The 17,669-nt window shown below is 48.4% G+C and overlaps 1 protein-coding gene across 2 annotated transcripts in view; it reads right to left on the bottom strand.

The window, feature by feature from the left end:
- Positions 1–15,827, bottom strand: part of BRCA2 (BRCA2 DNA repair associated) — a 28,989-nt gene extending 13,162 nt beyond the window's left edge. Inside the window, exons 1-9 of one of the 2 annotated variants that reach the window (XM_076068337.1) lie at positions 14,406–15,827; positions 9,293–13,957; positions 8,390–8,482; positions 7,345–7,423; positions 6,209–6,573; positions 5,599–5,795; positions 4,031–4,218; positions 2,263–2,433; positions 1,108–1,465 (exon numbers count right to left, since the gene is read on the bottom strand). In XM_076068337.1, the coding sequence (XP_075924452.1) occupies positions 1,108–1,465; positions 2,263–2,433; positions 4,031–4,218; positions 5,599–5,795; positions 6,209–6,573; positions 7,345–7,423; positions 8,390–8,482; positions 9,293–13,957; positions 14,406–15,780 (7,491 nt within the window). In that variant the 5' untranslated portion in view covers positions 15,781–15,827. The other variant, XM_032957462.2, reaches the window with a different exon arrangement.
- Between the last annotated feature and the right edge of the window lie 1,842 nt (positions 15,828–17,669).

Here is a 17,669-nt window from a genome sequence, read left to right as displayed (position 1 = left end):
GAGGACAACCAAAATGAAATGTAGATTCTACTGGAGGCAATCGGACATAATCCAAACATTGGACGTTTTCTTTTTCCGGATGTGGAAAGGATTATGTGTCTGTAAAGTGAGCCCAATGTCTCCCCTCTAAAACCAGTTTGGGGACTTCCTCTGTCCACGGAGTGTCTGTGCCCCCCTTCCCCACGTCGCAGATCGTGCTCTGTACCGGATTCATGTTTAAATACAATAAGAATAAAACTAAAACAAAGAATGTGATCCATGTGTGAACGATGCGGATTGGGACGCACCCAGCACAGAGCCGAGTTACATCGCACACCTGTTCAATATCATTCACAATGGACATCATCTTCATACAAAGCGGTCAGGAAGTCGAGGGGGCATGCGTGGATGTGATGAAGCCCCACTCATCATACGTGCCACCCATCAGGAGCTGCGTCTGTTATATTCATTTCACCAGCGCATGTACCACGAGTGCCACGTGGAATATCACCAGTGCTGTTCTACCTCCATACAACCGTTGACGGACAGATTTTGATTGAAATCGGAGAGCATCACACACTGTGAATGTTCCTTGTCAGTGAGGCTTTCCCGGGCTAACAAACAGTACAAACAAAATAACGGTTAGGCTGTTACGATGTAGCATACACTTCTGTAACGAGCTTTAAGTCTTCTGTCAAAATAATTGGGCAAAGTCATTGTTGAAAGAAAACATAAACTTTTATAGTTCATATTAACTCTCTCACGGCTCAGATGTAAATGTAGTCATTTGAAATTTGCCCACATGAATTAAAAAATAAATGTCAAAAAGGGGAAGGAGGGACGTGGGAAGGAGGCATTACCGCCTGCCTGTGTGCATTGTGACCATCAAGAGAGGTGAGCGACTTGAGAGTGAAAGTGTACGGCAGGGAAAGCACGAGACGAGGGCGGCACGATGCGGCCTGTAGCGAGCCGGGGAAGCCACCATCGGGCTAAGGCTCGCGGCGACTCTCTCGCGGCGACTCTCTCGCGGCGACTCTCTCGCGGCGACTCTCTCGCGGCGACTCTCTCGCGGCGACTCTCTCGCGGCGACTCTCTCGCGGCGACTCTCTCGCGGCGACTCTCTCCCACCTTGAGCGCGAGCGAGGGGGGCGCCTCCAGAGGGGGGCAGGCCTCCTGCGCCCCGACGAGCTCCGCCCCGTGCACGATCAGCTTGTGGCCGACGCGGACGCGGCCCTGCCTAGTCAGCGCGGCCAGCGGCGCGTCCAGCAGCGCGGGCAGGGCGTACCAGCCGTCCGAGAGCTCGAGCGCTAAACCCGGCTCGGGTGGCCCCGACGGCCCCGGCGGTCCCGGCGGCCCTGGCACGGAGGCGGCGTCTGCGCCCGTGAGCTTCGAGACAAGCAGCACGAGCGTGCGCGAAGCGACGTCGTCGCGCTCCACTATCTTCCTGATGGCCGACCTCTTGCTGCCGTCCACCTCCACGTCGTACCTAGGGGCGCAGCGCGCAGCTCCACATCAAAGGAAGTCCGCTGTGTCATGTGTGATGGCCAGGTCGCTTCTGAAAAAGCTCATAGTTCAGTGGGCTTTATCTGGCAAGATGAAAAAATAGTTTAGTTATATTTCCTATACTTTGCACTCTTACTGTGTTTTTGTACTCTTTCTTATTGTAACATTGTGACCCATCCCTACGAGGCATCTGTGAAAAAGCTTGATAGAGCTCTTCAGATTCCTTCCTGATTGTGATAAGCATGGGCCTTTATTGGAATTATTGTTTTGCTTGCTTACCCAAGAAACTATTTTTTAGGAGCATCCTTCCAGGTTTTCAAATTCAGGGCGGATGTTGCTATGTGTAATCCCAAGTGAGTCATTTGCAGATAATTTTTCAGCATGAGGGCAGGTGTTTGGCCAGTGCCAGTTACCGTATGCTGTTTTTAGCTATGCAAGGAACCCAGAGAACATGGAGGAAACCCATGCAGTTCTGAAAAATGTACAAACTCCACCCAGACAGGAGTCTGATTCGAACCCGGGCCCTTCTTGCTGTGAGGCATAAGTGTTGGCACTTCGCCACCCTGCCGCCCAATACATTGGGAGGACCTGTAGAATTGCACGCCTCAAGTAATGTCATCCTCGCCTGGGCGGTTTTGTCGTTGACCGTGACCCAGTGCCTTTGAGAGTGCAATGCCCATGGGGCCAGCGAGGACGCAGTGTGGGTTGGGAGCTGGGAGCTGGAGGCTGGGAGCTGGGAGATGGAAGCTGGGAGCTGGGAGATGGAAGCTGCGAGCTGACCTGAACTTGAGCTGCAGCAAAACAACCTCCGGGGTGAGGCAACGGCCAGCAAAGTGGGCAGGGAAGGCGACCTCCATGGCGGCCAGCTTCCACACGAGCCAGCGGTAATGGTTGTAGGCCCACGCAGCGTCCACCAGCCCGGGATCCACGCCCGGCGTGTCCAACAGCGCCCTAGTGCAGCACGCGCCACCCCACAGCAACGAGCATTCGTCAGCCCGCAGTGTGTGCTCGCCCAATTTCTGACAGGAGCGGTCGCGGTCGGTTGCTTTTGACAAAGCGCCCCTCAGACCGCGGCATCTCACAGCGCTTCGCACGCACATTTGAAAGGGCGTCCCCCAGTGGCAGCTGTCTCTGTGGGCGCAAGGTGATTTAGCACTTGACCTGCAAGCGGGCATTAGTCTGCCAGCCAGGGGAAATGATTTCTGCTGCTGTGTGTAATCCCAATTGCGTAATTTGTGGGCAATTTTATTACAGTCATACCTCGGTATACGACCGCTTTGGAATACGTCGAATTTGGTATACGTCGTGTTTTGACGAGAAAAAAATGTCTTGGGATACGTCTTGCTTGGGATACGACGTGCTTGCTAGAACTTGTATGGGTCGGGATGAGTCACCACGTACCCGCGTATACCCCATTCACGACTGAAACAAAGCGCCGCTCCTCAGTCTGCCTGTACAGTAGATCTCGTTCAGTGCACAACCCTTGCTATAACTCTCTGTGAATTTACAGTAACAGTATTGTGCAGAATGACCAGACAATGTCACACTTCAGGAACATTCTTAGAAGGCAAAAACAAACTTCAATGAACAGGTTTTTAGTAAAACTCAAAGCTGGTGAGCCTCAATCAGGTCCAAGTCAAGAAAAAAGACAGAAAAGAGAAAGAGAAAAAACTCCATAATTTCAGCTTCCTGAAGTTTTAATGGAAGGGGACTCTCGTTCCAAATAATAACATCTTCTCCTCCCCTTCCTCACCACCATCCTCGTAGGCTATCAACTCCTCTCAGCAAGCTAAAGTGATGTTAAATTTTGTTTTCATTTCAATTTATTTGAATTTATTTATGCATTTATTTTAATGTATGTATGCATTTTAGTAATAGTGTCTACATTATATTATACAACACCATTAATGTATAATATGCCAAATAAAATATTATTTCTTATACTCTGGAACGGATTATTTCCTTTCCCTTTATTTCTTATGGGAAAAATTCGTTTGGTAGACGTCACTTCCGGTATAAGTCCTCCTAGCTTCTGGAAAGAATTAACGACGTGTACCGAGGTACCACTGTACTTGGAAAATGTGAACAGAAACGCTGGCACACAATGACATACTCTTGTCGAAACACCATCAGGGGATCTTTAACGTCCACTGTAAGTGAGCGGGTGGGTGTTGGATGAGTGGGTGAGTTAGTGACTGTGTGAGTGAGTAGGTGACTGGGTGAATAAGTGATGATTGAGAGAGTGGGTGAGTGAGTAGATGAGTTAGTGGCTGAGTGAATGGGTGAGTGAATGGGTGAGTGGATGGGCGAGTGGGTGAGTCGGTGACCGGATGCTTGACTGACTGAGTGGTCGAGTAACAGGTAACTGGGTGAGTTGGGTAGGTGAGCGAGCGGGAGAGTTAATTCTCTTCTCTCCTTCCCTGGCTCGGTGCTTCCCCATTCCCTCCCACTTTCCTCCCGTGTGTTGTTATGTCTCCGAGACGTCGGGCAGGCTACGGGGCATGTCACCGACGCACGCTGCGGTCGCGGTTTGCCAACAGGGTCGTACTTGTAGAACTCCTCCTTGCCGGCGGTGCCCACGTGGTCAGGGACGAGCAACCCGCCATCCGCCAGCCGGAAGCCGGAGCCCCCGCACACCGCCCGCCAGCTGAAATGCTGCTCGCAGTGGAAGCGGAACGCCTCAGCGGTGTCCGCTCGCACGTCCGTCACGCCAGCGCTGACCCCGTAGCGCAGCAGCTGGGAGGGCACACGGCATGCACACGGCACCTCGAGTGGGCGCCGGCGGCACAGCTGGACTCATCATCGAGCGGCGCTCTCACCATTACGAAAAGTGGCGTGCATGTGGGGTAGGAGGCGGTTGCTCTTGTAAAAACGTGAATTCCGCACTAATTTTGGGACGGTGACGTGGCCCAGTGGTAGCGCGTTTTCCGCTTGATGCAGAGGCTCACGGGTCGAATCCAACAGGTCATCCTGGTTAATACTGCCAGTGTTTAACCGTAAAATACTACAAGCCCACTGTGTGCTGATGGCACAATCCAAAGAAAAAAAATAACCATGACTGCAAAATCCTGCCAGAACCCTCCTGAAAAAAGTATTAAGACCTAGTGAGGATTTCCTGGGTAAACAAGCGTAACAAGAAAAGCATACAATGTTGAGAATCTTTGTTTTTTCATGACCCTAAATATCTATTATTTGAGACGTTATTTAAATTTTATTGTCACCAAATAACGTGAAGCTACATCTATATATATAAAAGGGACATTTGTGATTATGTGTGTCTGTTCAAAATCTTTCGCGTACTTCCCGACATGCAACAAACTTGAAATTTGCCATGTGGGTACTTTCCAGACTGTGGACTATGCAAAAATTCTAGAAATAAACTTTTGGATATATTTTTTTTTGGGGGGGGGGGGCGCAATAATGCATATATTTTGCACGGTAAGTGAGCTGTGACGTCACATCTGTGATGTCACCCGCATGCGGAAGCGTAACGGAGAGTGCCTGCTGATGTCATGCACTCCCCCCCCCAACCCTCCGCGGGTAAAGTGCCATACAAATGTGTTGCGGGTCTAAGGCGTTCTTCGCGCAGCATTGCTTTATTATTTCAGTCGTTTACTGCTGTACGCACATTGAAGTTGTGGACGCACGCGCGTGTCTGTGTGGGGGAAGCGGTAGTGTAGTGGTTAGCGCGCTGCGCTACGAACCTGGCAACCCGAGTTCGATTCCCGCTCACGGCCACCACCGGTGACGATTATTTTAACCGCTCCTGGGCCTCCCCTAGTTCGATTCAGCCTCAAACGAGTAACTGGTGTGGTGTGTGAACATCACCACTGGGGAGACAAAGGCGGCCGGGCGTGGTGAATCCAAGTCCCGGGCGAAGCAGGGAAGTAAAGCTAGTTGTATATTAAGTTGTGCTCGTGGCACTGCTATGCAAGGTACTGCAGCGTAATTCACTTGGCGACAGCTATTTCAACAACGGTCGTGGAATCCTCTCTCTCGTGGCCGCGTGGGCAGCGGGCCCTGTGGTCACCCCCAGGTAAGTGGGCAGGGAGGGGGTGGCGGGGGGGTGTGAGAGGGGGGTGAGTCCCCACGGCCACGTCCTGCGAGATTCCCCACCTGCTCGTAAATGTATGACCCCGGCGTGCCACCGCCGACGGCCGAGCGCAGGGAGACCCTGGCAGGCGCCGCGCCCCGTGCCGCCAGCAGGCCGCCGGGCAGCGCATGCTCCGCCTGCCCTCGCTTCTGGCTCACACGCAGCTCCTGCATCGTGCGAGCGCTCTCCAACCGAGCCAACCACTGGGCGCTCCCCACTGCTGCTCCACAGGGGCACAACAACAAACCAGTCAACCATCTCTGCAACAAACAGCGAATTCGCTACCACAGGGCTGTGTCCCGGCCCCAAGGAGCACGAGGCTGCTCAGCGGACGACACGCATCGCGGGGACTGCTTCTTAGTTTGTCATCTTTTCTGCGAGTAAATAACTTGTGTGATTTTGGTAGAAGAATGTACATTTTCCTGCAGTTGCTCGAGATTAAATCAATACAAACTTAATCAGATGCAGCCATATATAAAAATTGCCTATTTGCATTCAGAAATATCGCAAGTGCCATCCGATGCAGCCGTATAGACACGCGGGCACGTGGCGTCCAAGCAAAAGCAGACATGTTTGTCAACGGATTTGTGTTGCTCATGAAGGTGGTCGCGTAGCCACGAGTCGCAAACAAACCGTCCACGGCCGGGAGCGGCGGCGGTGATGCAGCGCCCTCACGTCTCGTCAGCGGCGAGCAGCGCCCCCCCGCGTGCTTGTCATCGCCGCCCACGACCCCGGGCTCGCCGCTCAACGTTGTTAGCCGCCCAGCGGCATCGGGGAACCAGCCTCCGGATGGCGGCGCGTGCACGCCCGCAGATAAAGCGCGCACGCCCCGCGCTGCCGACAAAGCCTTGGGCTGGGAGACGCGGAAGGGCGGCAAGAAGGCCCCGGCCTTGTGGTTGTGCGCGTGCGGGGCGCCTGATGGGCTCGCAGTGCCCTTGGCCAATCCCTGCTGCCGCTGCTGCCTCGTGTCGATCGCGGGAGCAGCCTGCTTCTGCTCCCTGGAGGCATATCAAACGATAACGTCACAAATCATTGGATCAGGCCGCGTAATGATGTGGGCACATCCGTGTCGTTCAGACGCTCTGCTGTTAAAATTAAAACGTCACGCGTACAGCCATTTAATACGCCATCATTGTTTCAGCTCGCCAGTAATTTAAAGAATAATAATCGTCAACCAAATTTAGCAATTCGAAATTATGTTCTGCTTGAGATTACACCAAGTATCTTCAAGGAAAGAAGAATAAATTCCAGGAAGTTAGGATAACTGTGTCACCTCAACCAGCTTCTTAAACAGGTGCATGACCTCAGAAAAAAACAGGTCATTACCTGACGTCACGCAACTATTAAGCACCAATCATAACACTGGCTGTAGAAACCCGCGTGAGAAGATAACAAATTATATGGTAAACAGTTTGCTGTCAGCAGATAATTCTTGAGGTGGCACTGAGGAGGTGATTGGATTTGGGGAAGCCACAGAGGAAGGTGCAGCAGCAATCAAGATGAGAAGTGAGAAAGGCATCGATAAGAGTCTCAGATGTAGAGCAATGTCTGCGCTGCATTGTGATGACATTCAACTACATCGTCAGTATTGCTCAAACAAACAAGCCCAATTCTGGATATATACACTGTAGAGGAGATTTATACCTCATATTATATAATTATGCAGCAATTATCATTCGGCAGTGTGAAAACAGGATTTCCCATGGCTTTACAATGTGCAGGAGACAATACAGTGGAGATGATTTTGCTGAGAATGCAGACTGCTCTACCTGAGGTCGCAATAAGGACTTGAAACGGAAGGCCGCAACACGGTACCATGTGGAAGCCGTCTTCTCTTCTCGTAAAAGCCTGAAAGATAAGGCCGTTCCACTTTAATCAGTGCAAGCAACGCAACTCGTGAATGTTGGGTTTCAACATTCACGAGTAAATCGTTCGGCACAGCACGCACAGTGGCTGCCTGTGTGCACCGGGGAATCGGTGCGATGTGATCCACGGTGTGGACAGCCACGGATGACAAAAGGACAATGTCACCTTACAAGGTGTCAAGTAACAAATCATAGCAAACAATTACTGACACGTACACATACACCTACTATCTGTAACTTATACACGTATAAATTTTGATTTAAAGCTTTCGTGACTGCAGGGATTCATATTCTTGTTTTTTCGGAAAAGTCACGTATAAGGGAAACAATAAAATAATACAAATATAAAACAATAAAATTATCACGACGTTTTGACTGCAACACAAGCAATCATCATGAAGCAAAACAACTTCTATATGACAATACATATATAATTTATAGTTGGATTTTGCAGCTGCATGACTCCTAGCATCAAAATGCATTTTTATACAACTACATTTTGATTAAAATGTTGTTAACTTCTGAATGTAAAGGTAATGGACTGCATAGTTGAGGGCAATGGTTCCCAGCATACGGTCCTCAGAGCCATCACTACGATCTAGAGCCGTTTCAATTTTTGAAGAGTCTTATCGGTACACGGTGGCAGTCCGCAAAAACATTGGGGGTTGTGAGTGATAGCCCGGGGGGCCAGACACACTGAGAACTACCGCTCTCTGTGACACCCGACTGGGTAGCCGTGAAGCTGTGAAGCCACTGCATGGCGCTGCCGAGTGTGGGAGTCTCACAGAGGTGGGGGTGACACCCGACTGGTTCTGCTGTGAAGCTGTGAAGCCTGGGAGCGCGACAGGCGTGAGGGTGACACCTGACTGATCCTGCTGAGAAGCCACTGCAGCGTGCTGCGGAGTCTGGCAGAGCGAGGGGCATGAGCGACGCGCACTGTGGAGCTCACCGTCTGGGCTGCTGACGCTCGGCTCCAGCAGAGGCTCCGCGCTCGCCCCCACGTCAGACTCGGACAGCAGCTGCCGCTTCAAGGGTGGCTCTCCTTTGCTCGGAAAATGTATCATTATTATTATGCAAACATTAAGTGAAAATCTTGGATGAATATTAAAAATATGCACATCGGCCACTCCAAGCATAAAAAACACACGATGGAACCGGTATTGGCCAAACATCTCAATGCTGAAAAATTTACTGCAAATTACACAACTGGGGATCACACACAGCAACATCGCCCCTCACTGCAAAAACTTGGAAGGACCTTCCTGAAAAAGTCTTAAGACTAAGTCAGGCTTTCCTGGGGAAATAAGCATAATAATATAAATTTAAATGCGCAAACATATTATATAATTCAATGTCCAATGCATTGTTATTAGTTACTTACGGATTTTACATTTTCTCATGTTATTCTACTGTGCTATTGTTGTTGTGTCAATGTGATTAAATGTCTTAGTGAGCAGCGCACATCCCCATGCTCGAGCGACCACAGAAGATTATATCACAAAACTACTTCTAAGATGACCTCACATCCACACTGTGGGCACTGCACCTTCCTGCATGTTTGCCATATGGCAGTCAAACCAACATTTAACGTTTTAATCCTCAGAGCTAGAATGTTTGCCAAGATAAGTGAACTTCTGTGGCACGATGGGTTTTTTTTGTAGAGCCATTGGTGACTGGGCTGAGACCACCAACTCACCACACATGAGAACCCAGTTTAACTATGGATGGCTGCCTAGATTTCGGTAGAGGCTTTTTGACTGCTGAGCCACCTGGCCACCTCGACAAATCCACTTTTAATCCATACGTGTTATCTAAAGCCTCAGCAACGTGCTTTACCAACAGAACGTTGTACCTGTAGGGAAGGATTCACTGTGCCTTGGCCTTTTAGCTGCGACTTGATGTGCATTAGGGGCGGCCCATGCACGCAGTGACGGAGACTCCGGTGTTAGGGGGGCTGCCAAATGATGTGGAGACGCCGGATCCGTGTCCTCGTCCTGGAGCCAGGCAATGACACTCTCTTCTGTTTCCTGTCTCACGCGAGAGTCTGGGCTCCTGGGTGAGAGGCGCTCTCGCTCCGCCACCCCAGGTGAACGGAGCTCCTCCCGCACCAGGCCGTCGTTGGCCCCACCCTGCAGCCGCCCCCCGGCCCTCTGTGGCTTGCCGCCATGGGGCAGCTCCGAGCCACGGTCAGTATTCCGTTTCACGTGTGCGACGTCCGCGTTTAGAATCCTTGGTGGACGATATTCACACGTTGTTTTGGACAGCTGCCTCTTGGCAATTTCGAGGCTTTCTTCCGAAATGTTTACTTTAGATCCTCTACCCGTGTAAAATTGTACGGGTGGAATTAACTGTGTGGCTTTAACGGTGGGAGAGGAAAGGTTTTCTGGAGAATGAACTCTGCAATGTGCATCGGTGCCACTTTTGCTTAAGAAAGAATCAGAAAGATTGGCTGGGACTCGCTGAACGGCATTTTCAATCTGCTTTATGTCACTCTGAATGGGATTTTTGATGAACTCGGACCGTTCAGAGATGTCAACCTCCTGTAATCTCTTTCGGGCATTGTGCAAGGCCTCTTCTGAAACCTCAATGGACTTTCCGCTGGCTGTACTGAAGCAGTTTGCAAATCCCACCATAGCCGTATTCAAAACAGAATTGTCACTTTCCAAAATGTTATTACAACCTACATAGTTATTCAAGCTGTCCATTTGTTGTCCAGGCTCATTCTGGCCCTTTATATGAACAGCAGACTTGTGCAAGAAAAGTGGTGGTCGCATAACAGTTTTATTTTGTGTGCAGTTCAGCTTTCCATCATCGTCGCTTTCAACTCTGGCTTCTGCTGCTGCCGAAAATCTTTCGACGCCCATCTTCACATCCTCAGTGGGTGGCAAATTTTCAAATGTAACACCTCTTCCACCTACAGTGCCGATTCCATGAAAGACATCTAATGAACTTTCGGGCAGAATACGTGTAGGCGGATCATCACGCTTGTTTACATTATCTCTACAATGGTCTTCATTTCCTGCAACAGTGAATTCTTCAAATAACTCTTTTGCTCTTTTTAAAGATGATTCATTGATGGTCACCTTCTTCCCGCTGGCAGTTTGAAACCCCTGGTTGGCGAGATGTGCGCTGTGCTCTAAGTGGACAATGTTCGCTTCGCGTTTGTTTTCTGAAGCGACGCTGTCGCTTGCCGTAGTCTCACCCATCTTGTGTATACATTGGATGCTGGTATTTTCTAAAAGTTGGCTTCTTTCTTTATCTGGTATCATTTCTAAAATGCGTGTGTTGCCACTGTCAGCTTGCACGTGTGTCAAGCATGGCGGCTTTGTTGCTACACAATTGTTCACTGCCGTAATGTTTCGAGAACGACGAATGTTGCTCGTCTTTGTATCTAACTTGACATTCACATTTGTATTTTTTCCCGATTGATATTTGCTCCTGAAACTCAAATCTGATTGCGGATGGAAGCCTCCGCTGTGTTGAAGAGGTAACATGCCACCATTTATAATTATGCCACTGCCCACTGAGAAACCTAAGCAGGGCTCTAACGTTTTATCATTTGTACTTCCATGGGATTTTACATTTTGCTGGGCTGCATTATTTTCAACTGAACAATCAATGTTGTATGAGGTCTGAATGAGTCTGTCGTTAGCTTCTGTAACATCATTTAAATTAATATCATCTTTAAAAATACTTCTGCCCTTCTGAATTGCAGATTCAGACAGAACTATCGTTTGACCAGCAGCTGTCTGGAACCCTCCCTCGTTGGTAAAATTCGCAGTACTACTCTGTGCTCTATCTCTCTTTTCTCTATTCTCCTGGAAGATTGTGGAGCTCGGCAGGTTTCGTCCTTGATCTCCTCTGGTACTTTGAATTACGTTGTCTACTTGTCCTTTCAGCACATTGTCAGGGTAATTCTCAATTAATATATCTTCACAAAATGCACTAACAGCATTACACTCTTGTGCCTTTGAACGTGTATTTGATACGGAAGATTCTTTGCTTAAACTTTCAGCTGGCACTGGACGATGATTAATACATGCTTGAACAGGCTTTCCGAGTTTCAAATATGATGATTGTAGTGTACTGGGCTGCTCGGCAGATTGTATAAATTGGATATCAAAATCTTCATGATATCTTTTAATGCTGACAATGGAGGCTCCATCGTGAGTAGTGGGTGGTGTGCAATCAGATTTCCATGCAGAAACTTTGGAAATGTCAAGGAACCTTGACTGGTGAGCATTTTGGAATTCACTGGGGTCTTGGAAACCTGACAGTAATTTTAACACTTGTTTTGAAAGTATTGTTGAGTCTTTAGGAGGGGTTTCCAAGCCACATGTCTCCTGTCTACATCGATGCTCATCAGGGGTAGTAGTATCAGTCTGATGGTCATCTGCAGTCCTTGCCTGTAAAATACCCTGAGCAGAACCACTGCCGTGAGGATGCAGCCTATCACCGGTTCTTCCTAATGTCAGCCCTTCCCGAGGAAACAAACGCGGTGGTACCGCAGGCATACATGCCTGTGTGAACTCAAACTGGCTACCCGTGAGCTCCATCATATTCGTGATTGCTTCCACCTCTGCCGATTGGCTTTCAGTAAGTTCAACGTTTTGTTTAAATGTGGACGCGCTAAAGGTTATAGTTCTGCTGTCGTTACATGTTACCTTCTCCAGCTGTTTAGAAACTGTGTTAGGCTTTTGCTCCTGCAGGACACAGGGTGCCAAGGCATCATCATTAGATCTTGCTGGAACGTTGGATGAATGTGCGCTAGAATACGAAGGTTTCTTTACCTCAACAGTCTGAACATCGACGCTGCTCTCTTCCGTCCACGATATTTCCTCGATATCTTTGAAAATATTTTTAGCTTTTTCGATTTTGTCATCCGAAACAGGAATTAGTTTTCTGGATGCCGTATGGAAACCAGAATAAATGCTCGAAGTGCCAATTGTGCCTGTAAGTCGGCGAGGTGCTGCTCTGCTGTATAAACCACTCGAAGAAGCCAAAGTCTGTGGGCCAGGTGATTCCACGGTGGGGGCATGATGGTGCATTTCAGAAACACCACGGGCTCGAGTTGCCCTGCCAACAGAACACGACTGATGAATATCGTGTACATCGATATCTGGGCAGGGCCGCTTGGCAGGCAAGAGCCCTGTTGGATGCTGCGGCTCATCTTCTGCATCGGCCACAATGGATTTAGCATTTTCAGTTGCGATAGTGAACACAGAATTAGTTTCATTGGATGTCTTCTGAAGTTCATTGAACATTGTCATGGGAAGCGATTGATAGTTGTTGGCATTTTGGATTTCTCGAGTTCTTTGGTCAATTGGAACATTATCTTTTATACTTAAGACATGCTCTAATGGAGCACGACTTATGCTGTGTCTGTCATGCCTTTCTCCAACATTAATCGACAAAGAAGTTTCGAATCTAGACAGATCTTTATCATCCACTGTGGTGACAAATAACTTACAAGGATCTGTTTTTAAGAATGGAAGCTTGGAAACAATCATATTTTTTGAACTTTTATACAATCTATCCAGCGAAGGTAATGGTGCGTCACTCTCTGTGATTACATGGTTCACTGGCAGAAACGGCCCAAGAACTTCTTCACTCACAGAATTATCTCCATGCAATCGTTCAGCTACGTGGCTTTCATCAGTGACTCCGCATAATGAATTTGGTCTTTCACACTGAGCTGCAGAAACTGCCTTCGGGCTAGCATCATGGCCTGCAGGGGTTTCATCTTCTTCTGGTGCTGCTTCATCACATTTCACAGGGTGCGCAGAAGGATGCCCTGCATCCATACATGTGTCCACAGCAATAATGAGAGAATCGTCCGACATGTGTTCTGAATATGGAGGCTGAAATAGCTCTGCATTAGGCTTCACTTGGCGAGCATTGAGACCATCTCCTCCAGTCATCTCACTCCTTGTACAAGGGGATAACAGCAAAACGTCTTCAGGTTCTTTTTTACATTCCGTTGTTACAGACGGAAGTATTTTATCGGTGGCCACCGTAGTGGGAAGCCCACGGCCAGGATGAGCAATCAGTCCTGGCAGCTGACTGTCCGAATCAGATTTCCTCTCCCGCGTGAGTGCTTTAGCAGCAGGAAACCTGTGGCTGCTAAGCATCTTCTGTTTCACAGCATAAATGGAGAGTTTCTGCTCTGTGTTTGGAGTACTGAAGTTGTAGGTGCCACTGTGCACGGATGGAGTGTCGTTGCACAATACTGGCATGGATACCTTGTCCACACAGACAACAGGGCTCACACTGCATTCTTTCAGGTGACCGATTGCAAAGAGAGCAGCGCTTTGTTCACTAAGTTTGTTGTTTTTTTCATGATTGAGATGGTCAGAAAAATCACCGCTCTCATTTGCTTTCTGTTTATTGCAAGGGGTCGTCTCTACTTTGGGCATTTGTTGACGTTTCATTGCCAAGGAACTCCTAGACTCTCCAGTAACCTCTGACTGAACAAAACTGCCTTCCTGAGCATTGTAAGTCTTCAGCGTTGTAAAATCTGAAAACAGATTACAATGTAAATATTAAATACAAAATATGTTAAAATTAAAGTGTGACTATATGGCCCCAATAGTAAGATGAGCTCATTCCCTATGTTAAGGATGCATTCAGTACTACAGTCAATTCCTAAAATATCCTCTCTGCCACCCCCCAGCATGTATGCAAGTCCCCCCAATCACCAAGTCAGACTCTCCCCCTCCCTCGCTACCACCCAACCATACTTCCCCCCCCCTCCACTCCCCCACTCACAATACAGTATGTAGCCTCTCAGCTCCCTTTAACACAAAGGACAACAATATACACGTGAACAATATCCACGTTTCTCTTTCACCAATTAACAATACCATTCTACACACAACAACCATAGCTTAGCGTAACGATCTGCACAGAAATATGATTGGCACTTAGCCGCATGCACTGTGTGTAGCACGAGGCGGTGTCAGTACCTGTGGAGGTGGACGATGTGCACGGTGTCCTCTGGACATCCTCTGTGAATCCACGCGGCGGCGCTTCTTTAAATGAGACGCTTGCTTCACATTCGCCCATTACCATTTCGTTGAGCGCCAGAGGCAGCGCCTGGTTTACGTTTGAATGAACCGAGTAGATGAACTTGGATTTGCGCCGGCCCAGGGATGACAAGAGAAACATGCTGCTACTGCTGCCGCCGCCGCTACCGCCAATACCGCTGCGGCCGCTGTTGCGAGCATGGGTCCCCAGGGCCCCCGGTGCTCCACTCAGAGTGACGCCGAGTCTTGATGGCCTCCTAGGCGTTTCTTCAATTGGCGCGAACATTTGCAGTTCAGCCCGTGGGTTCGCAGGACTCGTCACGGCCTCCACAGCTGGTTCTTCACGAATGTAATTTTCCGATTCGAACTTCGCATTGTTCGTTTGACTCGGAAGGCAGTAATTATTGCCCTGGTCCATTTTCTCTCCTTGACTTTCCTTCACATGCACGTTAGTCCCAATGTCTGTCAAACAGCATGCTGTCTTCTGGGACTTTGGGGTACTTAAATGCATAAGCACGAGATCTGTGGGAGATATGTCCCATTTCGAATCACCGTTATTCCAAATGTCATCTACTGACTTGCTGTCTGTGGATTTAATGCAGGGATCGCAAGCCTCAGTTTGGCAATATGTACTGCCCAATGCGATGTGATCACTTGCATTAGGGTTTATATTTGTTATGCTTAATGTACTCGTGTTTAATTTAGGTAGAGGTCCATTGATGTCCATTACAAAATCTGCATCGATTAAGCCCATGACAGATTGAGATTCTAATTTCACTTGCCCTACAGAATTAGCAATTTCCTCACTCACAGCATCATCACGAGTAGGATTTCTGACAACTTCATGGTCACGCTGAGAATGGGAAATCTGTTTGCAGTGCATGTCGGAAGCATGCTGGTGCAAAGCATCGACAGGCGCCGATTGATTTTCCACTGTCTGTGACATAGATGGCTCCTTCCTTGAACACAGTCCACAGTCAGCCTTGCTGGTCTGAGGATCGCTAATTGGACGAATCAAGTCTCCCGAAGTAGCCAAATCCTCTTGAATGTTGGCAAGACCATCTACTAACATGCTATCGTGACGTGTGGTGTTTCCCAGAGGTGACTCAGGCAGGGGACTATCTATGAATAAATTCTTCATTGCTGTTCTGTTGAACTCCGAGTCTTCTTCATGAACCAGTGATGGCTCAAAGTTCGAATGAATGTCCATGTTTATTGACTTACAGAGCTTTTGTGAAAAATCATCAGACTTCAAAAGCAGCTCCTTGGAGTCATCCAAAGCACACAGCTGACTGTCACATTCCCCTTGTGCCATCAGCAATTTAGAAACGTGCTGCTGAATCTGCAGTTTTTTCTTGTTTTCTGCAAAAGTAAAAAAAATCCAAGTCAATGAATCACCACTACAATAACTATCCTTAAATAATCAGCAACACTTCATAGCTATGTATGTAAACTCAATATCCTATGGCAGCTGACGAAGGTTTTGTGTTTTGGGTTCAGAGCAGTGATTGAAATGTAGAAGTTCCCGTTATGAAACCAATTTGTCCTATGTTCACTGCCTCTTCCTCTCTGTCGAAAGTGTGGAAAAGGCAATAGGAACATGTGTAGAGTGTCGGTCCACGTGTTTGGTGTTGGAAGAAGTGCCAGTATGGTGTGCCGAGATCTAGCCCCGCACATGTCCACCACCGCTTATCAGTATAAGAGAGTCGATATTTGTAAAACATCAACACCTCCTGTTCCTTTCCAAGGTATCAACGCCCTTACGAAAGCAAAACACAAGCCTGACTCCAGCTAGGTGAATGCTGGTAATCTGACCTTCAGCAGACATTGGTTGAGCAGCTCCATCAGATGAAAAAGCCCGTGGAGAAGGCAAGGGAACAAGCTCAGGATCTCTGCTTTGGCAATGAAACAAACATCTTGCCACCTGCAACACAACAATTGGCACATGTTCAATTTATAAAGCACACACATTACTAATTGAGGTTGTATTTGGAACGGTAAGCTGGCACAATGGTGACAATTGTGCTGAACAGCAAGCAGAGCCTTGATTTAAATCCCAACTCGGGTGGCCTTTCTGCGTGGTGTCTGTATGTTCTCCCCTTTTTTTGCATGGGGTTTCTCTCATAGCCAAAAATATATTTTAAGCGATATTGGCCAAACATCCAAATTATGAATAATTGCCTGCACATGAACCAAATGGGATCACACCATCGCAGGAACCTCCATGAAAAGAGCGTAACCATAATCATAATAAAATACATTTAAAGCCCTGTCCCGCCAACTTCGAGATAGGAATGGTCCTGTGGGACGGAATGGAAGACAGCTCTTACCCTGCCTCGCTTGTTACTCTCCTCACTCCAACTCTCCCCTTGCTGTCCTATTGCAACAAACAAAACAAAAAAGCCACACATGCATTAAGTTTCTGCAAAACTTCATTTCTACCAACAAGTGACGGAGGGATGAAACAGGGTGCCAGTGTCCTGCACCGCAATGTACAAAGCCAGGTTTTGCTTGCCCGGCGCATTAGCAATTCTTCCTTTGGCGAGAGACATACTCAATCATCTGGAGGAGCCACACTGGGTTATCAGATGCTTTTTCAGGAGGTCCCTGCTGCATTGGGTTTTATTATAATTTTCAGATGTTTTCAGCCACTTTAAAATGAATGTTTATTGTACAAGTGGGCCCAAGCTGGAGCACCCGGAGAAAACCCACGCACGCAAGGGGGCAACACTGTATCCTCGTAAAGATGTAAACACATGGCGATTAGTCCACTTGCTGTACTGCATTCTCCTGGTGAACCAGGGTATGGCAGTCTGCTAAGATCTTGGGACATCATTCCAACAAGAGTAGGGCATTGTGTGCCGGCGTCACATTCCAAATGTGAAAGTTACCCACAAACCACTCGATTGAGAAACACATCGCGATGTTTGCCCCTACTGAGAAAAAACAGCAGGATCCTCCTGAAAAGGTCTTGCGACACCGTAAGGATTTGCTGGGTAAACAATGAAGCAAGGCACCTGGCAGATGTGGCCACACGGTGGAGGTGGCTGTGGGGTCAGGCCCAGCAGGCAGCAGGGAGAAGGGAAGGCTCAGCATGGAGCTCGTCCACGACACGTCGGTGTAGTTCTCCACACCCAAGCTCTGCGAGATGCGCTGGGGCGTTGGCTAAGATACGCACAGATAACAACAACCACCGTTTACCAC

This window comes from Petromyzon marinus, chromosome 20 (genome assembly GCF_048934315.1).
Source record: "Petromyzon marinus isolate PM22_M1 ecotype Great Lakes invasive population chromosome 20, UKy_Petmar_22M1.pri1.0, whole genome shotgun sequence".
Classification (NCBI taxonomy): Eukaryota; Metazoa; Chordata; class Hyperoartia; order Petromyzontiformes; family Petromyzontidae; genus Petromyzon; species Petromyzon marinus.
The sequence above is the reverse complement of the archived record's forward strand: the minus strand, read 5'-3'. Positions and strand labels throughout refer to the sequence as shown.